This window comes from Vicia villosa, linkage group LG6, assembly GCF_029867415.1.
Source record: "Vicia villosa cultivar HV-30 ecotype Madison, WI linkage group LG6, Vvil1.0, whole genome shotgun sequence".
Classification (NCBI taxonomy): Eukaryota; Viridiplantae; Streptophyta; class Magnoliopsida; order Fabales; family Fabaceae; genus Vicia; species Vicia villosa.
The window spans coordinates 24571535-24599061 of record NC_081185.1 but is presented as its reverse complement, the minus strand read 5'-3'; the positions used below and the strand labels follow the sequence as shown (position 1 = coordinate 24599061).

Sequence of the window (27527 nt, the reverse complement as noted above, 5' to 3'; positions counted from 1 at the left end):
AAATATATTATTATTTATTTGGATTTGGAATGATGATTTTTTTATATGATTATTTTTCTTTGATTTTTGAAATTTTGAGTGAATATTTTAAAATGAGTTTAATGGATATGCATTATCCAATAAAAAACTATCATTCTTCTATGTCATTAAAATATTTTTAAAATAAATGAGAGATATAATATGATGTATGGTTGTGATTGGTTAATAGTATAAAATTATTTTAAAATTTGATTTAAAATTAATATGTTTTGATTTAAAAATTTGATAAAAATATTTTTAAAATTTGAAAAGGTATAGGAGATATGAGAAGAAAATTTCAAAAATAAAACATTTGTCATTAAATCAATTGCAATTATGAGTTTAGTTATATATTAATAAATTTAACGGTTAATATAGAATTTTGAATTATATGGAATAATATATTGTATTAGAAAATAAAATTATATTGTATCCAAAAAAAAAAGAAAAGAAAATTATATTATTCAATTTTTAACAAATCTCAAAAACTTAAATAGTATGTTGTCTGATTTAGAGATTATTTTCGATTTTTTTTGAATATTTTAATAGTATTATCATTTTGTTTTTGCTAAAAAATTATGAAATAAAGTTTATTTGATTTTTTTTTTATAAATTTTCTTAAATATTTTATCATTTTGCTATGATTTTTAAAAATATCTAAATTTTGAGAAAAAATCACTTAAAATTAAAATTATTTCAAATAATTCTTGATAAAATTTAATTTTTAATTTTTTTGTCAAATTTATGTAACTTTGATTATGTTTTAATTTTTAATAATAAAATATATATTATTGTAAGTCAAAATTAAATTTTTTTATTATTTAAATATCTACTAATATTTTAAAGAATTTTTTTATAAAATTATTTTTTAAAAATCAAAATCAAAATTTTTAATTTATATTTTTATGTAAATTAATTTTTTTTATGTAATGACATAGATAAGCTATTTTTATTAATGACATAGATGATTTATTAGTTAAAATATCTATTAATATTTTAAAGAAATTTTTTATAAAATTATTTTTAAAAGAATAAAATTAAAAATTAAGATTTTTAATTTATACAAAGACCATTCAATCCCGATTTTAAATATGTTATGTGGAGAATGGAGTGAAAACCTATACTAGGGGTGGCAAAACAGGTCGTCCGTCCCGTTCCGCCTTAAGTCCACAAAAAAAGAATGCGGTGGACAAGCCCGTCAAATAGAAATGGGCATAAAATTTTAACCCGCCCCGTAAATGTGACCGGTTGGCGGACGACATGCTTGCCCGCCTATTTTTTTTTCTTTATTTTTTAATAGATTAATAGTCTTTTTTTATATTTCAATTAAACTTTTCACTTATTTTTTAAATAAATTTTTATAAAACATCATTTTAGTAAATTTTAGTTAAAAATTATTGCATATATTAACAAATAAATGTATAAATTAAAAAGATTGGTTTAAGGCGAGACAGGTTGAACAAATAGGCGGAGCGAACTTTAGCGAGTGGCGGACTTTCACGGGGCGAGCATTGGCGGGTGGCGGACTTTGATGGGGCAGAAATTGACAGGCGTCACCGAAATGCATGTTTTTCTCGATGATGTAATCCTACTTGAAGAGCCGAAGGAGGATTTAAATGAAAGGTTGAAGACTCGGATACGAGCTTAAGAAACACATAGTTTTTGCCTAAGCAGAAGTAAAACGGAGTATATGGATTGTAAGTTCAACAAAAGAGGAAGCGTTTCTAACCTAGAGGTGAAAGTTTGAGGCCATATCATCCCTCAAGTCACTCAATTTAAATATCTTGGGTATGTAATACAAAATGATGGAGAAATAGAAAGGGGTATAAATCATCAAATTCAAGTTGGATGGTTGAAATGGAGGAGAGCTTCAAGGAATTTATGTGACACAAATGTACGCTTAAGCTGAATAGAAACTTTTATCAAAGTACGATAAGACCTCTAGTGTGTTATGAGACAAAATGTTTGGCTCTTAAAACTTAACATGAGAATAAAGTAGGTGCATTAGAGATGATTTGTTGCAATGGATGTGAGGTTAGATTAGAAAGAATATGATTAGAAATGAAAATATTAGAGAAAATATTGAGGTAACACATATAATAGAGAATATAGTGAAAAATAGACTTAAGTGGTTTGGTCATGTGGAGAGAAGACTTGTAAATTTTGTGGTAAGAAGAGTAGAACAGATGGAGAGAAGTCAAACAACTAGAAGAAAAATAAAATCTAAAAAGAATATAAGAGAAATTATTAAAAAAGATCTTGAGATTAACGATTTGGATAGAAACGTGGGTCTCGATAAAACATTATGTCAAAAGTTGATCCATATAGTGAAAAAAATTTAAATAACTATATTTAAAAATATATATAAAAATCCAATTTTTCAAAAAATTTACCAAAGTGTCTAGGTTTGGCAGACCCGACAGGAGTATGCGCCAAACCATTTGGTGCATAGGAATAAAGTTTGGGAGATTAAGCCATTTTGAATGGTGCATACATGCATGCAAGCCAATTGAAATGGCGCATACATGTAGCCCACATTAGGTTAGCCATTTAAAATGGCGCCTATGTGGGCTTTACCTTTTTTTATTTTTTTCCCATTTTTTTAACAGGCATTGATCAGTGTCCGTTCGTCTCGTCACATCGTGTTGGAATCTTCAGAATAGACATTGATCAGTGTGCGTTCGTCTCGTCACATCATGTTTGAATCTTTAGAACAGGCATTGATCAGTGTGTGTTCGTCTTGTCACATCACGTTGGAATCCTCAAGACAGACATAGATCAGTGCGTTTGACTGTAGGCGTGTTGATAAACAGTCTGCAACAGTGATATCTTAGGCTACTTAAGAATGCAACCTTTCTTTACAACCCAACAAACACTTATCCAAAACACACAGCCCAACCCTTATCCAAAACACACAGCCAAACACTTTTCCAAAACAATGGCATCCCCACCCTAATACGTAGTCAATGCCCATCTAAACGGTGAGACATTCATGTCTGAAACAGTTGATTTTCTGATGAGGAACACTGAAGTTGTTACGTTTTCGTTGAGCAGAAAAGCCAATTTTACATACTTCCGTAAGAGATTAGAGGCTAAGATTGCAATGGGGCATGTGGCACAAATTTTCTACCAATATCGTTTTTTCCATGAAAACAACCCGGTTAAGTTTTACCAGGTTGAGATTCAAAATGACGAAGACCTACAAAATATGTTTACTAATCACGAGTATTTTGGGTACAAACGCATCGAGCTATATGTTACCATACAGGTCGATACACAACAATCACGTATTGTTCAATCACAGGTTATTGACCCACCCATCGACGAACATGAAGAGGTGGATGTTATAGACGAAGATGAAGATGAACAGGAAACTGAAGTTGACGACATGGTCAATAAAGAATCCGAAGACGACCAGGATTTTTCGGTGCCTCTAGGTCATGTGTACGAACCACCTGCACATATGACTAACTTGAACTTACAAGGTGACGAACCTTCATCTGATATCTTCTTCACCTTGCACATACAAAATGATGAAGTGCTAAGGAAAGGAGATAAGTTTCCTTCTAAGGAGGCATGTCAAAGAACTATCAAAAAATGGCACATGGCAAATAATGTTGACTATGAAGTAGATCGCTCGAACCTAGAACGATATATAGTCATTTGTAAAAACCCTGAGTGTGCATTCAGACTGTGTGCTTCGTATAGGAAGAGAAGTGATGGCTGGGTCATATGGTCGATTTCATAACAACACACATGTGTGAACTCCAATACGTCACAAGATCATACAAAGCTTAGTTATGATCTTATCTGTTAGGAGATCTTGCCTCTAATAAACTGTGACCCGTCTGTGAAGGTGAAAACAATTATCTAGCATATCGTTACCACATACAACTATACTCCATCATACAGAAAGGCTTGGATAGTGAAAACAAAGGCCATTGAAATTGTCTACGGCAACTGGGAGGATTCATACAAAAATCTTCCACGTTACCTTACCACGCTTCAAACATATGCTCCTGACACCGTTTCTATTCTAGAGACATTTCCAGCGCATGGCCCGGATGGAACCTGTGTCCAAGGTAATGGAATATTCCATCGCGTTTTCTGGGCTTTCCAACCTTGCATACGAGGGTTTGCATATTGTAAACCTATACTATAAATCGATGGAACTTGGTTATATGGTAAATAGAAAGGAACCATGTTGATGGCTGTTGCACAAGATGGAAACAACAACATATTTCCGGTAGAATTCACAATTGTGGAAGGTGAAACTGTCGCAACTTGGAGTTTCTTTCTAAGGAATCTCCGAGAATATGTTGCTCCTCAGCCTGATATTTGTTAAATCTCTTATAGACATGCTTCCATCAAAAGTGCTTACAACAATCCAGCGAACGGATGACAACACCCATCATCAACACATGTCTACTGTATTTGCCATATTGCCCAGAATTTCATGCGGGAGATCAAGGATAGGCACCTCCGGAAAACACTGGTCAATGCGGGATATGCGTTAACTCAGCCTACATTCCAACATTATCGGAGTGAAATTGTTTTGTCAAATCCGGATGCGGGAAGTTGGATTGATAACCTTTCCAGAGAGAAATGGACCAGGGCTTACGACAACGACGTGCGATGGGGCCACATGAAAACAAATATAGTAGAATCCATGAATGGTGTTTTTAAGGGCATCAGAAACCTTTCAATCACTGCACTGGTGGAGGCAACCTACTTTAGGATGGCTTCGCTATTCTCAACAAGAGGTCAAAGGTGGAGTGCTATTAGAGAATCAGGTCAACTGTTCAGCGAGAGTTGCATGAAATTTATGAAAGAACAATCTGCCAAGGCCAACAGTCATCATGTAACTGCTTTCGATCGATTCAACCGCACCTTCAGTGTTCGAGAAATAATTGACCACAATGAAGGATTGTCGAGACAACAATATCGAGTTCTACTAGATGATCATTGGTGCGACCGTGGTAAGTTTCAAGCATTTTGTATGCCTTGCTCGCATGTCATAGCAGCATGTGCATCTGCGCACCGAGACGCATTATCGCTACTATCTCCAATTTACAAGGCTGAGACATTGCTCCAAGTATACAGTGTGGCATTTCCAGTGGTGGTAAAGGAGGATTATTGGCCTGAGTATGATGGGGAGGTAGTATGGCATAATGACACAATGCGACGAAATAAAAAGGGTCGCCCCAACAGTACTCGCATTCGAACCGAGATGGACGTGCATGACAAAATGGAAAGAAAATGCAGCATTTGTCGTCAACTAGGGCACAATAAAAAGAAATGTCCTAGCCGTGGAACAACCTCATCACATGTTTAATCAAGTTTGTAACATATTTTTATGATAATGTATCGACTTCGTGTACTTGACTTTGTAACATATTTTTTATCAATGAACTCTACTTTATTAAACGCCAGAATCGACAACACAAACATTAATTAGGATTAATAACAATTTTACGAAATCGGCGTATTAGACAATTTTACGAAAAACAAAGACCGGAATCGAAAAACTTTACGCGAAATGAAACAAAATGGGTTTTTTTTTAATTTTAAAAACCCAAACACATAGGAGCCATTTCAAATGGCGCCTATGTGTAATCATCCCTTCTTATGCGCCATTCCAAATGGCTTGCCCTATTTCCCATAATGTTTGCGCCATTTCATATGGCTAGGTCACAAGCAATGCGCCAAACTATTTGGTGCATACCCCTAGGGGGTCTGCCAAACCTAGACACTTTGCAAATACCTTAAAAACATGTTTTTTTAATTAAACTTGGTTATTTTTAATTTTTTTCCCATATAGTCGACTACACTTATTGAGATGAATCTTTATTGTTGTATAAAATATCTAATATAACCTCAAAAGTTTTGAAAAAAAAACATATTAAAAACACTTTAAAATTATATAATAGGATAAATAAATAACACTCGAATTAGACTATAGAGATCTTTTTCCATTTAACTTTCTATTTAATCTTAAAAATACAATAATGTTAAATCTTTTAAGGGAGAGTTTTACCATTTATTGTAGTTCTCTCCCAGTCCAAGAATTTATTAATGCAATGGTGCATAGGAGATTTTAAATTTCTATAAAAAATATATTCTACTATTTATATTTTAAAAATAATTATTATTTAAAATTAAGGAAAATAATTTTATATAATTGTTACACATTTATTCATATTCTTAATTTTCCTTGTGAAAAAAAAAACTCTAGCACTCTTGTGTTGTTATGATCCAAAAATAGTACATTCCAAGAAAGACATTCCTTAGATATAAATTTGATAAAAAAAAAAGATATTTTATATAAAGCCAGATATTTTATAAATTAGTAAAAAGAAAACATCAATGATTGGTGTTCTAATATATATTCTCTAACCTACTTTATGAATGTTCAATTGTTAAATAACTTATTTTGTTCTCTATACCAAGTTGCTTTCTTAAAAAAAAAAGATATTTAGCATTGATCAAAGAGAATGATCAAAATAATAGAAACATTATTCTCTTTTGTTAAATGTCTCATTTATGGAACATTGTATATTATCTTGGCTTCTCCAAAAGATTTCCTTTGTGTTTCTTTAATTGTTGCTTATTAAGTTCTTTTGGATTTCTTTTTGGATACCCTTTACTCCAAATTTCACCTCTTGATATACACAATCCATAAACTTCTATTTAAGCCACCATTTAACTCTTGTTATAACCAAGTTTTTAAATACAAGTTGCATCCGGTTTCGGTCGTTGCAGATATTGCGATACTGATTGCTGTTGTTTTAGTGTGAAATTTCTTTGATATTGTTTTGTCGCAGTCATTTTTGTGGTAAGAGACAGTTTTTTAAACCTTAATAATAACCTTTTTTTTTTGTTGTTGTCTTGTTGGCATATTGACACGGACATCACTTGTCATATCTCATGCTGTTCATGTGATGTTTTTTGTTTCTTTTCTTTCTCAAACTCTAAAGTCCCTACCTGTGAATTTTCTCTGCACATAAAACCTTAACTTTTGTCTTGACTCTTCAACTACCAACGCAAAGGACAAGGTTTGTTAGTTAAATAAATCTTATCCTACTTAATTTCTAGTTTCATATTAAAGACTTGTTTGGATTGTCTCAATTTCAGCTTATTTTGATAAACCCTCCATGATATCTTATAGGAACAACTTATATGAAATTATTGACTTTGTTTTATCTTTTGTACTATTAAAAATAGCTTATGCATAAGCAATTATACAATAAGTGATTAAGTTGTTTGTCCAAACATGACATAAAGTAATGATGTGGAGAATGGAGAGTACTATTTCATGTTAAATGTAATGCTTCCCGTGAGTAACCTAATGCCACTTTTTGTTGGTTGGCAACTTGGCATTTAATTAGTCATATAAGTGCTTTTTTAGTCTTAATCTCATAGCTTCCTTGTAATGTTGTTTAAAATCATAATACAATAAAATGAATCAAAATTTGTATAAGTTTTCATAGGTTGATGTAAGTGCTTTTTTTTTTGTATCAGAATTCAGCATGGGATGTCTGGCATCGACTCCGAAGGATACGGGTGGAAATAGAAGGAGACCGGGGAGTATTGGAGAAGTTTCGGTTTATGTTCCTGGTTTAAGGATTCCGAAACCTGTTGATTTTGCTCAGTCGCTCGGTGATTATTTGTCGAAGAATATAATCGAGCGATTGTCTGCTCTTAGAACGCGGATAGTTGTAATGGCTAGCCAGGAAGGTCCTACGATTACAAGAACGAAAAGAAAAAGTGTTACTCAACATGGTTAGTTTTTCTTAGCAATAGTAAAATTGATCTGTGTTATAGCTTATTGATGTATCAGTGTCGTGTCTTTGTTTGTGTCTGGTGATTTTTTTTTCCAGGTGGTTCGACGTTGGCTGATCTTCTTCAGGCTCTTGAAGATTACTTGCCAGTTCTCTTAGGATTAGTTAAAGACGGTAAAACTCGTGTTTGTTTGTTATTACTTGCGCGATTGACGCGTGCTATCGGTAAGGCGAGTATTGATTATTATTACTTATCGATCTTTTATGGTGTAGGAAGTCATTTACAATACAAAGTACAATTTGTTTGGATGAATCAAGAGGACGAAAAAGAGGTAGGTGACTTGTTAAATTCATATATGTTTCTGAGTTTAATTTCGAAAGTGCTTAGTTTACCGAAGAATGGCAATGGCGATTGATTCTCTTTTTGCAGGAAACAGCCATGTCGAATGCTTGGTACGAGGTGTTGTCGGTTTTGCATTTGATGGCAATGCTATTACTGTCAAAGGCTAATTTGTTGCTGCTTCCAAGATCATCTAGTGATGGTCATCAGCAAAAAGTATCAGATGGTAAGTAAATGCTTACAGTTTGCGTTTCTTATGTGAGCGCGCGCGTGTGCGCATGATCACGTTCATTTTGATGACTACTAGTAGTAAGTAAATGCTAATTTGTCGCAATGGTTAAATTAAACTAAAGAGTATATAAGTTAATAGGTTATTTGTTTCTGTTTTCCTCCGTTTTTGTTCGAATCCAATTATATGAAATTAAGCGTTTAGTATCTACTAACAGAAAACCGACGAACCTCTATTGATATCTTCTTGAAGGCTTCTGGATATTTGGATTGTGCAGTCAAACATGTTCTTCCACAGCTACCTGCAGAACTCAGGTTTGTATTTGTACAAATCTAATGTATGCAATAAATTGATTATCACACTTTTATTCGGTTAATCTAAATAACCTTCCTCATTCCATTTCTGTTTATTACTTTGGTCTTGATTTTAGGAGAAACTTACCGGTTGACTTAGCAGAAGGAGTTCTTCGAGCACTGTCTTTACAGGCATTAGGACAGGTATTGATGTTCTTTTGGATGAACTTATTAAGTTTCATCTGTCTCACTTTTTATGAGGGCCTATTTTGCCACGGTTAAACTTTGAGCTCTGTGCGGTAGTCTGTCTTGCATGTCCTCAGAGACGGCCCTGACTAAAACTAATGTGTTTCCGTGAAATGGAAATTTGTTTTACTATTGATTTAACATCACTAGGGGAGTATAATAATGCATATATCATAATATCATGATCATGTTTTAGGGTGTAGATATACAACTTGGAATGGCAATTGATAGTGCTAAAGCAACTCTTGCAGTGAAGCGTAGACTTGCGTGCGAGATGCTGAAATGTTGGCAACAGGTACCGTTACTTGACTCGGTTTCTCTCTGATCTGCATAGGTAACATGTGTGTGTTTGTTTAGCATACATTGCGTTGATTATACGGGATTTTTTACAGGCACAGGATAACATTATGAACCTTCCGCTGGCAAACGGTTGGGGCGAAAAACATCACCTTCTTGTGAAATGGAAATATGTTGAAGCTAAGGTATATGCTTTTCTACACTTTTCTGCACTCCAGAATACGAGCCATACTCAACGCTTCACACATTGTTATATTATTAGAGACGGATTTTCTAGTTTATTACGAACTCGTGATATGTTTTGTTGCGATGATTTACCAGGCTGCAGCGTATTATTACCATGGTTTGATTCTTGACGAGGGAAACACAGAGAAATCACACGGGATGGCTGTAGCCGCTTTGCAAGCAGCAGATGAATACTTCAAAGAAAGTAAGAAGTTATGTGAGGCATTCAACGCGGCTCCTCCATTGTCTAGGTTAACTCTTGTTTTCCCCTTTACACAATGCTACACTTATCGCGCACACGAAACCTATGTGATTATGCATGTAAAAATACTTTAACTTGTAATCATGATGCAGAAATCCACCACTTTGGGGGACCATGAAATATCTCTCTGAAAAAATTCCTAAGGATACTTCAAGCAAAGTGCGAATAAACCGCGATCTATACACTCACGAAAGGTAAATGTTTTAGATACTCACATAATGGTGTGTTTGTAATTACAATACGATCATTGACTATAAGAACAACGTCCTATGTAGCACCGACACCTCTGAAAAAATATGTGTCTGTGTCAGAAACCGACACCTTCACTTATGATTATGTTGAATTTATTCATTTTTTCAAACTACTACCGATGTTGACATGTCAGTGTCAGTGTCGTGTTTCTGATGTCCGTCCTTAACGTCTCACTTATTTAGTAACCAAAAAAAGACTATTTGCTTGAATAATAAGCTAGAGGACTGTCATACCCCAATTTTTGACCCTAAGATCACGCATCATTTGCATACCAATCATCAATCAAGAAATTTAAACCTAGATCTCTGCTTGCAATGTTGTGCTCAATTCATCTGCAAAGGAATCATCGAGCACCCATGTTTTAGTTTGTGTATATTGTTTTACTAACCAAAATACCAAAAATATTGCCTTGTGCTCTTGTATGTTTGTGTTTTGTAGGTACCAAGTCAAAATACCCATCAAAGGAGCATTTTTCAACATTTTCACTGTGCAAATCGATTTGCATAAGGTGTAAATCGATTTACACAACTGTTTCTGCACCAGATTTGCTTCTGCCATCAGTGCAAATCGATTTGCATAAGACAGCAATCGATTTGCATAACTGTTTTTGCCCCAGATTTTGCCTTTTTTCAGCCATGTAAATAGATTTGCATAATGTGCAAATCGATTGCACCAGCACGAATTTGGAAAAATGAAGGCAAATTTCAGCTTTTTGAAGTGTTGACATCATTTGCAAGCATGGGAAGCATGACTTGGTTCTTACATTTGATTTCCTACATCATCTAATCATGTACCCTCATGTGATTGCATCAAGACCATTGGATTTCATTTTTGGCTCCAAATCACTTTTCCAAGCCTAATTCTATTTTCCAATCCTAACTCCAAGCCACAAAATTTCCCAAGCCTAAGTGCTATAAATTGAGGCACTCCCCTCTTCATTTTTCAAGCTTTGATAGCCAAGAAACTTATTGCAAATTCTCTCCTCACCTCTTCCAAACCCATCACTCAAAGCTCTTTTTCTTCCACACAAATTAGTGAGTCACATCTTGAACCTCACTAATTTAGAGCTAAACCTCAACATAAACACTACTTTTCTTCATCAATTGTGATAGATCAAGGCTTGTGGTTGTGTGTTCTTGAAGAAGATTCAAAGTTTGTGAAAGATTTGGTAAAATTCTAGATCCAATCCATAATTCAAGATGTGATCCATTGTTGTTTATGCTTGATGCACCTTTGGTGCTACATTGATGAGATTTGCTTGCTTAATTGATACATTTTCGTGCACAAATTGATCCAAGATCACAAGGTGTTTGGTTTTATGTTTAAACAAGTTTTCTTCTCTTTATTTGCTGTTTTTTTGAAAACTGTGTTGTGCAAATCGATTTACATCTTGTGCAAATCGATTTACATAACTGAAAACTGCGCAGATTTTGAAAACAGAGTTATGCAAATCGATTTACACTCTGTGCAAATCGATTTACATCTGGGCAGAATGCTTATTTTTGTGGTTTTTGACTTGTTTTTGGTTCTAACTCATCTTCTACTCCATTCTTTTGATATTTTCTTTGAATCACAAGTTAGAGGCCTAATTTCTCTCTAATTTCAATGGACTTAGGGCGTTGATAGGATGAGAATCCAAATCCGCAATATTAAGTGATTGAAATTATGGATGAAAGGAGCTTTTAATGTGGTTCCATCTTTTACTTCTTTTTATTTTGGTCGATGAAAGTCTTAATGCCTTGAGAATTCTTATGGATTCTTGGTAAAGACTAGATCACTCACCTATTTTCTTTTCGTGCGGTATTGCTTTCGGAAGGCGATCTACATATCGTTCTTCTCGCATGCATTAGCACATAAAGTTTTGACCGGCCTCGTTGTAGGGTGATTTCTATATAAATCACTTGGCGATCTGCTTAACATAGCGCAATATTTCGTGTCCCGAATAAAAAAGATCAAATATGGAAGAGAATTGTATGCGGTTGATTTAAGACTTGTGGAGGTTTTTATCGTGTAGTCGCTATGATTTTATCAAGCTTCTGATAAGCCCCATTGACTTTAAATCCGAGTACATCATTCACTCACCATTGATCTCCTACTAACTTTGATAACATACTTGACAAGTTTCAAGATGGTTATCTTTAACATTTAACAACTAACTTTAATTTCCGCACCTTTACTATATCGTTCTTTATATTACCGCTCTTTATATTACCGCTCTTTATATTTCTCGCTTTATCGCTTTATTTTATCATTTCATCATATTTACTTTCCGTCATTTTTTTCTTTTGTCCACTTGGACCATACTCTATTTTTCTTGCTAAAACACTAATAAATAATCAAAAATCTAAAAAATACATAAGGTTCTCTTTGGACTATCAGTTACTATCCCTAGCAATTTGGAGATTCGGACTTATGGACCTAGTACCTTTGGACTCATTCTATTACTATCCTGTGATTGTTCTGTCTGTCTGGCATTGTTCTGTTGTATGTTTATGTGTGCAGGTATTTCCTTGAAAGCCCTTGATGGTTAATTCCAAGGCATTGAGATAAGGATTTTACCCAAAAACAGCCGTTACTCTGCCCAATTTTTGTCAGAATCTTAATGTGCTTAATGAAAAAATGGTGCTAAGATAATAAGTTCATCTGGATCCCCAAGTGTTAATGTGTTGGTATTGATAAATCCAAAGGATGGGAAAATTACCTTGGCTCTTAATGTCAAGTGTTGGCTTCTTATTCGGTTAGACCGTTTCTTTCCTTAGCTTTTATTTTATGCATTAGGTTAGCCTCTTCATCTCCTCCCATTCTTAAATTTTCAAAATCTTCTCCCTTTTTCCAAAATATTCTTATGTTTGCAAATCTTTTCAAAACCTTTTTCTTAAAAATATCTTTCGCCCTTAGTGGCTTTTCTTCAAAAGTTTAGACACCGTTAATTGTCGAAACGAGTGGTTATACCCCACGATTTTGAAATTGATTGATAATAACGAGATCTTTTCCGCGTGAGAGAGCTAGTGGCATACTCGTTGATTTTATCCGAGTTGGAGCCCTTCTTTCATTTGCGATGCAAAGAACTTGTTTGTTCTCATGCTCAAAATCAATGGCTGAGTATTTCTCTCTAACGACACCAAAGTGTTTATTCGTTTTTAAAACGTTTTTCCCAAAAGCGGAACTACATTAGCTCTGACTTCTCCATTGCACCGAGGAGGTATGTAGGCACAAGGCTTAACGCTTTGCCGAGCTTATTTTAAAAATAAAACAAACCGTTTTTTAGCACACACACGACACAGATTTTCAAAAAGGTTCCTGTGGAGTACCACAGATATGAGGGGTGCTTTAAACCTTCCCCTCATATAATCAACACCCGTACCTGAGATCTCTTTCTTGTTTTAAAAACAAAACTTTGGGTTTTACGTTCTTTTCCCTTTTCCTTTGAAAAAATAAAGCGCGGTGGCGATTTCAAACGGAATATTGATTCGAGTCAATCCCATGGCTTCGATATCAGATTTTCCCCGCTACAGAAAAATGGCGACTTCACTGGGGATCCAGTTTTAAGTGTGTTAAGCCTATTTTTGTTTATCTGTGTGTTTTGTATTTGTATATATTATTGTGTGCTTTGTTTGTTTATTTTCTTTTTTTTCTTTCTTTTTGGTGCTCGATGGTTCCTTTGTGATGAGATAAAGTTCTAACCCGAACTTTGGTGAGTAACTTGAGATAGGAGGTGGTAAGACCAATAGTCGCATGTCAGGAGCAATCCTTACCATGAGCGTCATATGGTGGAACCCCAATCAGTGGAGGCCTCATGGAAGGTAGTAGAGGTTGTTACGAACCATCGTGATAACGCTATTACTTTCAATAGTGAGTGTCCGTAGAAGCTGAATGACCTAGAACCCTTTTAACCAATCTAAGCCTTTTTAGGATGTAGTGCAGAAACAAGATCAAGTACCAATTTGAGCTTGTTGTCATGCGATACTACGCTCAGACGAGGTCTTTTTAGGCATATTATTGGCGCCCATGAGCAATTGTGCGTGCCGGTAATATCCGATAGAAGATTGAAAACTCTGGGAACCTTTGTAGAACCCGATTGGCAGGTACAAACTTCCCTAGATCACTCCTTGTGGGATGGGTAGACCCATGGCTCCATGCTCGTGACGTCGAACCTTTGAACCTGGACTGTATGATTTTGTGTGATTTGATGTGATCTTGTGTGCTCTTGATTGTGATTGGTGCATAAACCATGCATTCATGCATTCATAAAAAATAACATTCACAAATGGTTTTCAAGGAACTTAGAGACATTTTTTGTAAACATAACAGGTACCATGGATCAAAAGAGAAGCATCAAGAAGTACACTTTCAGAAATTCAAGTGCAAAGGAATTGAAAGAGCTAGCAACTTTGGTTCCTAATCTTGACAACTTCAAAAGTCGTTATGGGAAATTGATTTCTATTTTGAAGACTAAAGTGGAAAAAGGGATTCTTGAGACTCTTGTGCAGTTTTATGACCCGGTTTATCATTGTTTCACCTTTCCTGATTATCAGCTTATGCCCACTTTGGAGGAGTATTCTTATTGGATTGGTTTACCGGTTACGGATGACATACCGTTTAGCGGTTTGGAGAAAGAGCCTCAGGTTGATGAGATAGCAGAACTCCTTCATTTAAAAATATCAGATGTAAAAGCAAACATGACTAAAAAAGGAGGAATTTGGGGGTTGACTTCTAAGTTCTTGATTGGAAAGGCTTCTATGTTGGCTAGTAAAGGAAGTATGATTGCTTTTGAGACATTTCTGGCCTTGCTCATCTATGGTTTGATACTCTTTCCCAACATTGACCATTTTGTCGATGTTAATGCTATTCGGATTTTCATGATTGGGAATCCTGTGCCTACTTTGCTTGGGGATACTTATCATTCCATTCACCATAGGAATGATAAGAAAGGTGGACTTATCAATTGTTGCACTCCTTTGCTCTATAAGTGGTTTATTTCTCACTTACCTCAAGCTAAGAGTTTCCTGAACAATCCTGATGGTCTCTCATGGTCTCAGAAAATCATGCCTCTTACTAATGGGAATATCCATTGGTACAATCCTGCTTATGACATTGGTGAGATTATTGATAGTTGTGGAGAATTCCCTAATGTACCTCTTCTTGGTATACAAGGAGGAATTACCTACAACCCCATTCTTGCAAGACGTCAATTTTGTTACCCCATGAAGGAGCGACCTGCTAGCATCCTTGTGTCAGGAATCTTCTATCTTAATCAAGATGGAAATTCGGATATGAGAAATCGGTTTGTGCGTGCTTGGCACCATGTTGATAGGAAGAGACATTTGGGAACGAAACAATGTGTTGCTCTCAAAGACTACACTGATTGGGTTCAAGCTAGAGCTCATACTTTTCAGATGCCTTATTTACTCGAAGAGCCTTCTCTACCCATTGCTCCACCATTGTCTCTCACTACTCCTGTTGAAAGTAGTGAAGAACATCTAGAGCTCGTGGCTAAGTTGAGAGCGGAAAGAGATGCTTTGGAGTTTGAGAACAAAGAGTTGAAGATACACTTGAAAGAAAAAGATGAAATGCTTGATATCCAAGACGGTTGGTTGATGGAAAAGGAAGATCAGATTCGTCATCAAGAAGAGTTGCTTCAACAACATGGTGAAAAGCGAAAGAGACCACAAGAAGATTCAGTCGCATGGAAGGAAGTTGCTGATAAGCTGCTGGTCGAGAATGCTCATTTGAAAGCCTTTTATGAAGATGAATTGGAGAAGCTCCGTAGGAAGCTGCAGAGAGGAGTTGGATCTTCGTCAGAAGTGTTCCCTTCTAGTTTTTAGCTTTTTCCTTTGTTTTGTAATTTTGGATCTCTGAATCCTTTTGTATGCTTTTCCATGATTAATGAAAGAATATTGTTATGTTTTATGATGTTTTTTACTAATGTTTACAATTAATGTCTTAAAAGTTCCTGGAAAACCAAAATAAAGATCATTTGCATTGCATTTCATGCATCATTCTGCATTTTGGTCCTGCTTCCGAAAGTATTCCCGAGGCCTTATTCAGTGTTCTTCATACAGAATCAAGCTGTTTCACCGGTATAATACTCGAGCTAACTGCAAGAAGAAGATGGAAGGTCTTGAACAAGAGAATCGTGAGCTACGTGAAGAGGTTGTTACTTTGAGATCTGGTTTGGATCGTCTCACTGCTCTGGTTGAGACATTGATGGCTGCTCAGAATCAAACTCAGAATCAGAATCAGGTTCCTCCTCCCAATGCCCAAGCTCAGGGTCAGACCACTGTGATTTCTGAAATTGCTGCTACAACCATTCCTGCTATTCCTGTTGGTGCTACTCAGCAACGAATGCCTAATGGATATCCCTGGGGCATGCCTGAAGGTTATTTGTCTGTTCCTGAGATGACTCGCCCGTTGACTCCTGTTATGGTCAACACCTCTCCTATTGTTCATACTGGTCCTTTTGTCCCAGAGCCCATTTATGATGCTGCTCCAAGTGAAATTCATGATAGAATGGATGGTTTCCAAGATCAGTTTGAAGAACTGCAAAAAGAGATGAAAGCCTTGCGTGGGAAAGAACTGTTTGGAAAGAATGTGCATGATCTTTGCCTTGTTCCTAATGTGAAAGTACCTGCTAAGTTCAAGCTTCCTGAATTTGAGAAGTACAAAGGAAATTCCTGTCCTCAGGCGCACCTGGTGATGTATATAAGGAAGATGTCCACTCATACTGATGATCAACGTCTGTTGATCCATTATTTCCAAGACAGTTTGACTGGAGCTGCTTCTAAGTGGTATATGGGCCTTGATAGCACCCATATTCGCACTTTCAATGACTTGGCTGAAGCGTTTGTGAAGCAATACAAATATAATGTGGACATGGCTCCTGATAGGGATCAATTGCGAGCTATGATGCAGAAAGAGAAGGAATCCTTCAAGGAATATGCTCAGAGATGGCGTGAGGTTGCCGCCCAAGTGATTCCTCCGATGGAAGAAAAAGAGATGACTAAGATTTTTCTGAAGACTCTTGGTCCGTTTTATTATGAGAAGATGATTGCTAGTGCTCCTGTAGACTTCACCGAAATGGTGGGTATGGGTGTCAGATTAGAAGAAGCTGTGCGAGAAGGTCGTTTGGTTCGAAATGACAATTCATCTGGTGGTGCGAAGAAGTACGGTTCTTCATTCCAAAAGAAGAAAGAGTCAGATGCCAATGCTGTTTCTCATGGGAGGAATAGTCGAGTCAGGAATCAATCTCAACAAGTGGCGTCAGTAACTCCTGTTGTGAATTCAGTGCCTGTAGCTCCTGTTAATCAACAACCAGCAAGGCGGAATCCGTATCCTCGAGTTAATGTTGATCCTATTCCTATGACATACACTGAACTGTATCCTGCTCTAATTCATAAGAAGCTGGTTCAACCAAGGTCACCACCTCCTGTTCCAGAGAAACTCCCTTGGTGGTACAAGGCTGATGCCACTTGTGCTTTTCATCAGAATGCTCCTGGGCATGATTTGGAAAACTGTTGGCCCCTGAAGAATGAAGTTCAGAGATTGGTCCGTTCTGGAATGCTTTCTTTCCGTGATATTGGTCCAAATGTGAAGAACAATCCGTTGCCAACTCATGAAGCGTCTGCCGTGAACATGGTGTATGGATGTCTTGGGAAGACTCCTCCAGAAGTGAACGCTATTGTTGAAAACGAATCAGAGCCAGAAGTGCCAAACTTTGTGACCCATGGAAAGATGATTAAGAACTGGATCATCATTGACATTCCTGAGTGTACTCATGTCACAAAGTAATTTGCTTTTATGTTTTTCAAAATCCTTTCATTCTGCCCAAGATGAAAGTGAAGTTGTTGGGGCTGTTTTCTGTTTGTTTTAAACATTAAAATCATCAATAAAAGTCATTTTGTTTCTGCATATAAATGCTTTTTATCTTTTTGCTTTTTCTGGAAAGTGGTAACACAAAAAACCTTAAAAAATGTTTTCATTTTCCATAATCTGCACGATTACATGTTGCATATATCTTTCCTTTTCCTGAAATAATAATCATTTGTGCAGATTAATCAATAAAACCGTTGAAAGTAATGACCCTGCGCCCTCTCCTAACTTCGAGTGTCCTGTGTATGAGGCGGAAGAAGAGAGTGATGAATGTATTCCTGATGAGATTTCCCGACTGCTTGAGCACGAGGAAGACACCATTCAGCCGTATAAAGAGCCATTAGAAGTCATCAACTTGGGTTCTGAAGAGGATAAAAAGGAAGTCAAGATTGGGGCGCTGCTTGGTCAAGATGTTAAGAAGAGGATGGTAGAGCTTCTTAAAGAGTATGTTGACATTTTTGCGTGGTCCTACCAAGATATGCCTGGGTTGGACACCGATATTGTGGAGCATCGTTTGCCGTTGAAACCAGAATGTCCTCCTGTCAAGCAAAAGTTAAGAAGGAGTCATCCTGATATGGCAGAAAAGATTAAGAAAGAGGTCTTGAAACAGATAGATGCAGGTTTCCTTGTCACTTCTGTATATCCTCAATGGATTGCCAATATTGTGCCTGTTCCGAAGAAAGACGGAAAAGTTCGCATGTGTGTGGATTACAGAGATTTGAATAAAGCCAGTCCGAAAGATGATTTTCCTCTACCTCACATTGATATGTTGGTAGATAGCACTGCAAAGTTTGAAGTTTTCTCCTTTATGGATGGTTTTTCAGGATATAACCAGATTAAGATGGCACCTGAAGACATGGAAAAAACAACTTTTATCACGCCATGGGGGACATTCTGTTACAAAGTGATGCCTTTTGGGTTGAAGAATGCTGGTGCGACATATCAGAGGGCCATGACTACTCTTTTTCATGATATGATGCACAAAGAAATTGAGGTTTATGTGGATGACATGATTGCCAAGTCCCAATCAGAGAAGGGGCACATGGAGGATCTTTTAAAGTTGTTTCAGCGTTTGAGAAAGTATCGTCTCCGCTTAAATCCAAACAAATGCACTTTTGGTGTCCGTTCTGGAAAGTTATTGGGTTTTGTTGTCAGTCAGAGAGGAATTGAAGTAGATCCTGATAAAGTCAAAGCAATTCAGGAAATGCCAGCACCAAAGACTGAAAAACAAGTGAGAGGTTTCCTCGGACGTCTGAATTATATCTCCAGGTTCATTTCCAATATGACTGCTACCTGTGAGCCGATCTTCAAGCTTTTAAAGAAAAATCAGGGATGTGTGTGGAATGAAGATTGTCAGAAAGCTTTTGACAACATCAAAGAATATCTGCTTGAACCTCCCATTTTGCTCCCTCCAGTTGAGGGAAGACCTCTAATTATGTACCTCACAGTGCTTGAAAACTCAATGGGATGTGTGTTGGGTCAGCATGACGAGTCTGGTCGAAAAGAGTATGCAATATACTACCTTAGCAAAAAGTTTACCGAGTGCGAAACAAGATACTCGCTGCTTGAGAAAACTTGCTGTGCTTTGGTGTGGGCTGCTCGCCGACTAAGACAGTATATGTTGAACCACACCACCCTATTGATCTCCAAAATGGATCCAATTAAGTATGTATTTGAGAAACCTGCATTAACTGGAAGGATTGCTCGCTGGCAAATGTTGCTATCAGAATATGATATTGAATATCGAGCTCAGAAAGCTGTGAAAGGAAGTGTGTTGGCAGAGTACCTCGCTCACCAACCAATTGATGAGCATCAGTCTATCAAGATGGACTTCCCAGATGAAGATATAATGTATTTGAGATCTCAAGATTGGGATGAACCATTGCCAGAAGAAGGGCCGGATCCTGAATCCAAATGGGGTTTGATTTTTGATGGAGCTTCTAATATTCATGGCCATGGAATTGGCGCCATTATCATCACTCCACATGGATCACATGTTCCTTTTACTGCAAGGATATGTTTTGACTGTACAAACAATATTGCTGAGTATGAAGCTTGCATCATGGGACTTGAAGAGGCCATTAATCTGAGAATTAAGATTCTTGATGTTTATGGAGACTCTGCGCTTGTGATTAATCAGATTAAAGGAGAATGGGAAACTCGTCATCCTGGTTTAATTCCTTACAAAGATTACGCCAGAAGGCTATTGACATTCTTCAACAAAGTTGAATTCCACCACATCCCTCGAGATGAGAATCAGATGGCTGATGCATTAGCCACATTGTCTTCCATGTACAAAGTGAATTTCCATAATGAGGAACCTCAGATAACAATCAGGCGTCTTGATAGACCTGCTCATGTATTTGCAGTTGAGGAAGAAAGAGATGAAAAGCCTTGGTATTTCGATATTAAGCGCTTCCTCCAGACTCAAGAGTACCCACTTGGGGCATCAAATAAAGATAAGAAAACTTTGAGGAGATTGGCTGGCAGTTTCTTCATCAATGCTGATGTTTTGTATAAAAGGAATTATGACATGGTCTTGCTCAGATGCGTGGATAGACACGAAGCAGACATGTTGATGCATGAAATTCATGAAGGTTCTTTTGGTACTCATGCCAATGGACATTCGATGGCTAAAAAGATGCTTAGAGCAGGTTACTATTGGTTGACAATGGAATCTGATTGCTACAAGTTTGTAAAGACGTGTCACAAGTGTCAAGTGTATGCTGACAAGATTCATGTGCCTCCGACACTTCTCAATGTAATTTCTTCCCCATGGCCTTTCTCTATGTGGGGCATTGATATGATTGGCATGATTGAACCCAAGGCTTCGAATGGACATCGATTCATCCTGGTAGCAATCGATTACTTTACCAAGTGGGTAGAAGTTGCTTCATATGCTAATGTAACAAAGCAAGTTGTGGTCAGATTTATCAAAAACAACATCATCTGCAGATATGGTGTACCGAGCAAGATCATTACTGATAATGGCTCGAATCTGAAAAATAGCATGATGAGAGAACTGTGTGAAAGTTTCAAAATTGAACATCACAACTCTTCGCCTTATAGGCCAAAGATGAATGGAGCTGTTGAAGCAGCAAATAAGAATATTAAGAAGATTGTACAAAAGATGGTTGTTACGTACAAGGACTGGCATGAGATGCTCCCATTTGCTTTGCATGGGTACCGTACATCTGTTCGTACTTCAACAGGGGCAACTCCCTTTTCTTTGGTTTATGGTATGGAAGCAGTGCTCCCCGTCGAGGTTGAGATTCCATCGTTGAGAATTTTAATGGAAACCAAGTTATCTGAGGCTGAATGGTGTCAGAGTAGGTTTGATCAATTGAATTTGATAGAAGAAAAGAGAATGACGGCTTTATGCCATGGTCAGTTATATCAGAAAAGAATGAAGAAAGCATTTGATAAGAAGGTTCGACCTCGTGTATTCAGAGAAGGCGACCTCGTGCTCAAAAGGATCTTGTCTTTCACCTCTGATTCAAGGGGCAAGTGGACTCCTAATTTTGAAGGACCATATGTTGTTAAGAAAGCCTTCTCTGGCGGTGCATTAATTCTTGCAACTATGGATGGAGAGGAGCTCCCACGTCCCGTGAATGCTGATGAAGTCAAGAAATACTTCGCCTAAATAATAAAAGAACAGCTCGCTAAGTTGAAAACCCGAAAGGGCGGCTTAGGCAAAAAAGAGCGTCTCGGTGGATTGAAAACCCGAAAGGGCGGTCCAGGCAAAAATTAGAGACATAAACAGAATAAAATACCCGGTGGACTGAAAACCCGAAAGGGCGGTCCAGGCAAAAGTTAGGGATTCATGGCAAGTAACTACATCAGACAAGACTTGATCATCAGCAGTCATCTGTTTATCATGAAGAAGTCCAACACTTTTCAACGGAAGCCTTTGCTCAGGAATTCCCAGTTGAGAGAGAGGATGGGGTCATTACATTTCAATGTACCTTTTCCATAAAATTACCACTTTCCAAACTTTGTATTAATCCATGGGGTCTTGCCTTTTGCAGGCTACCATTCTATTAAGAAAGTTTGAGCCTTTACCTTTTCATTTGGCAATCTTATTTCTTTCATATCTCTCAAAATGTCATTTATTGTTGATAGTAATTTTTGAAACAAAGAGAAAATTGATTTCAACAAAATCCTTTTGAAAATTATAAAAGAATTTTTACTTTGATTCATGAGTGCATTACAAGGAATGGATATGTTGATGTATTCATATGCAGAAGAACGTATTACACTCAATATACCTTTGGCCTGGTTCGAGTTTGGTTTAGAACTCAACTACGGTGTTCTCTCAGCTTCAATGTTCCCTAGTGTTGGGTATCATATATTTTTGAAGCCATCAAAAGATTGATAGCAGTTTCTGCTCTGGTGTTCAGTTTGGGACATGCTTGATTATGTCATCTTTGTACACCATCTCTTTTATATCATCAGTGGTACGGTGGTATGCCTTCTTCATACCTTCAGTGGAACGTGGGTATGTGTTATCGTTAGTGGTACGGCGATACATCTCTTTCTACCTCCAGTGGGACGTTGGTAGTTCACCTCCAGTGGAACGTTGGTGTATTTTGTTATCTTCATCGTCAGTGGTACGTCGATGTATATCTCTTTCTACCTCCAGTGGGACGTTGGTAGTTCACCTCCAGTGGAACGTTGGTGTATTTTGTTATCTTCATCGTCAGTGGTACGTCGATGTATATCTCCTTCTACCTCCAGTGGGACGTTGGTAGTTCACCTCCAGTGGAACGTTGGTGTATTTTGTTATCTTCATCGTCAGTGGTACGTCGATGTATATCTCTTTCTACCTCCAGTGGGACGTTGGTAGTTCACCTCCAGTGGAACGTTGGTGTATTTTGTTATCTTCATCGTCAGTGGTACGTCGATGTATATCTCTTTCTACCTCCAGTGGGACGTTGGTAGTTCACCTCCAGTGGAACGTTGGTGTATTTTGTTATCTTCATCGTCAGTGGTACGTCGATGTATTTCTCCTTCTACCTCCAGTGGGACGTTGGTAGTTCACCTTCAGTGGAACATGGGTATGTGTTATCATCAGTGGTACGGTGGTATATCTCTTTTCATGACATCAGTGGTACGGTAGTGTATTTCTCTTCAATGCCTCCATTGGAACGTTGGTATGTGTTATCGTCAGTGGTACGATGGTGTGATTAGCATTCTGATTCAGGATGCATACTTTCTCATCCCCAGTGAAAGAGGATGATCCCCTTTTCTCATCCCCAGTGAAAGAGGATGCTATAACCTCTCTGACGCGAAGTGTTTTCCTCAGAGAAGTTTCTTTCTCCACCAAAGTTCCGTCTCTCCAACAAAGTCTTGCTTTCCCCAGTGGAGTTTCTAAGACATTTGTTTCCCCAGCGGAGTTATAGCAAGACATTTGTTTTCCCCAGTGGATCACCTGTTACTCCCCAGTGTTGTCATGCTTTATTATCATTACATGCATTCATTAACATTGCATTGCATCTTAGGATCAAAAATTGTGTTTTATATATTTAAGTCTCTTCGATTTTTGTCAAAACGAAGATTTCCAATCATCGTATCTCCAAATCGAAGAAACTTAAATAGGGGCATCTGTCATACCCCAATTTTTGACCCTAAGATCACGCATCATTTGCATACCAATCATCAATCAAGAAATTTAAACCTAGATCTCTGCTTGCAATGTTGTGCTCAATTCATCTGCAAAGGAATCATCGAGCACCCATGTTTTAGTTTGTGTATATTGTTTTACTAACCAAAATACCAAAAATATTGCCTTGTGCTCTTGTATGTTTGTGTTTTGTAGGTACCAAGTCAAAATACCCATCAAAGGAGCATTTTTCAACATTTTCACTGTGCAAATCGATTTGCATAAGGTGTAAATCGATTTACACAACTGTTTCTGCACCAGATTTGCTTCTGCCATCAGTGCAAATCGATTTGCATAAGACAGCAATCGATTTGCATAACTGTTTTTGCCCCAGATTTTGCCTTTTTTCAGCCATGTAAATAGATTTGCATAATGTGCAAATCGATTGCACCAGCACGAATTTGGAAAAATGAAGGCAAATTTCAGCTTTTTGAAGTGTTGACATCATTTGCAAGCATGGGAAGCATGACTTGGTTCTTACATTTGATTTCCTACATCATCTAATCATGTACCCTCATGTGATTGCATCAAGACCATTGGATTTCATTTTTGGCTCCAAATCACTTTTCCAAGCCTAATTCTATTTTCCAATCCTAACTCCAAGCCACAAAATTTCCCAAGCCTAAGTGCTATAAATTGAGGCACTCCCCTCTTCATTTTTCAAGCTTTGATAGCCAAGAAACTTATTGCAAATTCTCTCCTCACCTCTTCCAAACCCATCACTCAAAGCTCTTTTTCTTCCACACAAATTAGTGAGTCACATCTTGAACCTCACTAATTTAGAGCTAAACCTCAACATAAACACTACTTTTCTTCATCAATTGTGATAGATCAAGGCTTGTGGTTGTGTGTTCTTGAAGAAGATTCAAAGTTTGTGAAAGATTTGGTAAAATTCTAGATCCAATCCATAATTCAAGATGTGATCCATTGTTGTTTATGCTTGATGCACCTTTGGTGCTACATTGATGAGATTTGCTTGCTTAATTGATACATTTTCGTGCACAAATTGATCCAAGATCACAAGGTGTTTGGTTTTATGTTTAAACAAGTTTTCTTCTCTTTATTTGCTGTTTTTTTGAAAACTGTGTTGTGCAAATCGATTTACATCTTGTGCAAATCGATTTACATAACTGAAAACTGCGCAGATTTTGAAAACAGAGTTATGCAAATCGATTTACACTCTGTGCAAATCGATTTACATCTGGGCAGAATGCTTATTTTTGTGGTTTTTGACTTGTTTTTGGTTCTAACTCATCTTCTACTCCATTCTTTTGATATTTTCTTTGAATCACAAGTTAGAGGCCTAATTTCTCTCTAATTTCAATGGACTTAGGGCGTTGATAGGATGAGAATCCAAATCCGCAATATTAAGTGATTGAAATTATGGATGAAAGGAGCTTTTAATGTGGTTCCATCTTTTACTTCTTTTTATTTTGGTCGATGAAAGTCTTAATGCCTTGAGAATTCTTATGGATTCTTGGTAAAGACTAGATCACTCACCTATTTTCTTTTCGTGCGGTATTGCTTTCGGAAGGCGATCTACATATCGTTCTTCTCGCATGCATTAGCACATAAAGTTTTGACCGGCCTCGTTGTAGGGTGATTTCTATATAAATCACTTGGCGATCTGCTTAACATAGCGCAATATTTCGTGTCCCGAATAAAAAAGATCAAATATGGAAGAGAATTGTATGCGGTTGATTTAAGACTTGTGGAGGTTTTTATCGTGTAGTCGCTATGATTTTATCAAGCTTCTGATAAGCCCCATTGACTTTAAATCCGAGTACATCATTCACTCACCATTGATCTCCTACTAACTTTGATAACATACTTGACAAGTTTCAAGATGGTTATCTTTAACATTTAACAACTAACTTTAATTTCCGCACCTTTACTATATCGTTCTTTATATTACCGCTCTTTATATTACCGCTCTTTATATTTCTCGCTTTATCGCTTTATTTTATCATTTCATCATATTTACTTTCCGTCATTTTTTTCTTTTGTCCACTTGGACCATACTCTATTTTTCTTGCTAAAACACTAATAAATAATCAAAAATCTAAAAAATACATAAGGTTCTCTTTGGACTATCAGTTACTATCCCTAGCAATTTGGAGATTCGGACTTATGGACCTAGTACCTTTGGACTCATTCTATTACTATCCTGTGATTGTTCTGTCTGTCTGGCATTGTTCTGTTGTATGTTTATGTGTGCAGGTATTTCCTTGAAAGCCCTTGATGGTTAATTCCAAGGCATTGAGATAAGGATTTTACCCAAAAACAGCCGTTACTCTGCCCAATTTTTGTCAGAATCTTAATGTGCTTAATGAAAAAATGGTGCTAAGATAATAAGTTCATCTGGATCCCCAAGTGTTAATGTGTTGGTATTGATAAATCCAAAGGATGGGAAAATTACCTTGGCTCTTAATGTCAAGTGTTGGCTTCTTATTCGGTTAGACCGTTTCTTTCCTTAGCTTTTATTTTATGCATTAGGTTAGCCTCTTCATCTCCTCCCATTCTTAAATTTTCAAAATCTTCTCCCTTTTTCCAAAATATTCTTATGTTTGCAAATCTTTTCAAAACCTTTTTCTTAAAAATATCTTTCGCCCTTAGTGGCTTTTCTTCAAAAGTTTAGACACCGTTAATTGTCGAAACGAGTGGTTATACCCCACGATTTTGAAATTGATTGATAATAACGAGATCTTTTCCGCGTGAGAGAGCTAGTGGCATACTCGTTGATTTTATCCGAGTTGGAGCCCTTCTTTCATTTGCGATGCAAAGAACTTGTTTGTTCTCATGCTCAAAATCAATGGCTGAGTATTTCTCTCTAACGACACCAAAGTGTTTATTCGTTTTTAAAACGTTTTTCCCAAAAGCGGAACTACATTAGCTCTGACTTCTCCATTGCACCGAGGAGGTATGTAGGCACAAGGCTTAACGCTTTGCCGAGCTTATTTTAAAAATAAAACAAACCGTTTTTTAGCACACACACGACACAGATTTTCAAAAAGGTTCCTGTGGAGTACCACAGATATGAGGGGTGCTTTAAACCTTCCCCTCATATAATCAACACCCGTACCTGAGATCTCTTTCTTGTTTTAAAAACAAAACTTTGGGTTTTACGTTCTTTTCCCTTTTCCTTTGAAAAAATAAAGCGCGGTGGCGATTTCAAACGGAATATTGATTCGAGTCAATCCCATGGCTTCGATATCAGATTTTCCCCGCTACAAGGACTAATGAAAACATATGTTGTTTGTTATGATTTGATTTTATTTCAGGATTATGGAAACAGCTCCAACATTGCCTGAGTTTTCCTTGGCATTGAAACCAGATGAGTATCAACCTCCACCAGTAGACTCTTCTTGGAGAACAGAGAACATAAAAGTGACACAAACTCATTCAAACCATGTCAATGGTGACAAATGATAATAGGAAGAATGTTTCTTCCATTCTAGTTAATAGGAAAAATAAATTAGTTTGTTTTTTTCTTTATTCCATTTTCTTCTTTTGTTGTACTTTAATATACGGATTCTTTTCTCTTAATACACATAATTGAAAGATACTTTGCAATTAAAGATTCTATTGATTGCTACCTATACCTAATTAAATTCAAAGGTACCAGAGTGTTCACCAAAAAATAAATTTCCTAAAATTTCTAATGACTTCATCCAAAAATAATTTTATTCGTCATAATATCCAAAATCAAACCAATAATAATTACGGATGAAAAAAATATCAAAAGATTAAATAAGTCACAAAACTACAGCACAGAAAACACGGTGCATGTTTGTGTTTGGGTTTGAGCCTAATGGCTTGTACCCGGGCTTTGTGTTGTCGGCTTGTGCTCAGCCGGGTTGTCTTGAGCTTGGGGAAATGACTCATGATTTAATGAGAGTGAAAGGGGTTGAAGAGGGAGTGATTGTTGGGCCGCGTTGGATTATACGTTCAAATCGAATGGGGTGATTTGGATGGCGAGGAAGTTATTTGATTAAATGCCTTAGAGGAATGTTGTTACTTGGAAAGCTATGACTTGTGATTTGGCTTCTCATG

The 27527-nt window shown here is 36.9% G+C and overlaps 1 protein-coding gene across 4 annotated transcripts; it reads left to right on the top strand.

Annotated features, from left to right (window-relative positions):
- The first annotated feature begins 6942 nt into the window (after nt 1–6942).
- LOC131609024 (uncharacterized) lies at nt 6943–27015 on the top strand. 4 transcript variants are annotated; one of them, XM_058880651.1, is made up of 12 exons: nt 6943–7073; nt 7540–7800; nt 7899–7973; nt 8073–8131; nt 8230–8365; nt 8586–8682; nt 8799–8865; nt 9104–9202; nt 9300–9389; nt 9526–9680; nt 9784–9885; nt 26756–27015. In XM_058880651.1, exons 2-12 carry the CDS (start codon nt 7548–7550, stop codon nt 26901–26903), a joined length of 1281 nt encoding a protein of 426 aa, XP_058736634.1. In that variant the 5' UTR covers nt 6943–7073; nt 7540–7547; the 3' UTR covers nt 26904–27015. The 4 variants fall into 4 exon arrangements, with proteins under 4 accessions (XP_058736634.1, XP_058736635.1, XP_058736636.1 ...); XM_058880652.1 differs by lacking the exons at nt 6943–7073; nt 26756–27015 and adding an exon at nt 14255–14490 and having other exon boundaries at nt 7427–7800; XM_058880653.1 differs by lacking the exons at nt 6943–7073; nt 26756–27015 and adding an exon at nt 10382–10571 and having other exon boundaries at nt 7427–7800.
- The last annotated feature ends 512 nt before the right edge of the window (nt 27016–27527 follow it).

Excerpts from the sequence above, each read along its gene's own strand:
- LOC131609024 (XM_058880650.1), top strand. The coding sequence starts at position 14,260 with ATGGATCAAAAGAGAAGCATCAAGAAGTACACTTTCAGAAATTCAAGT.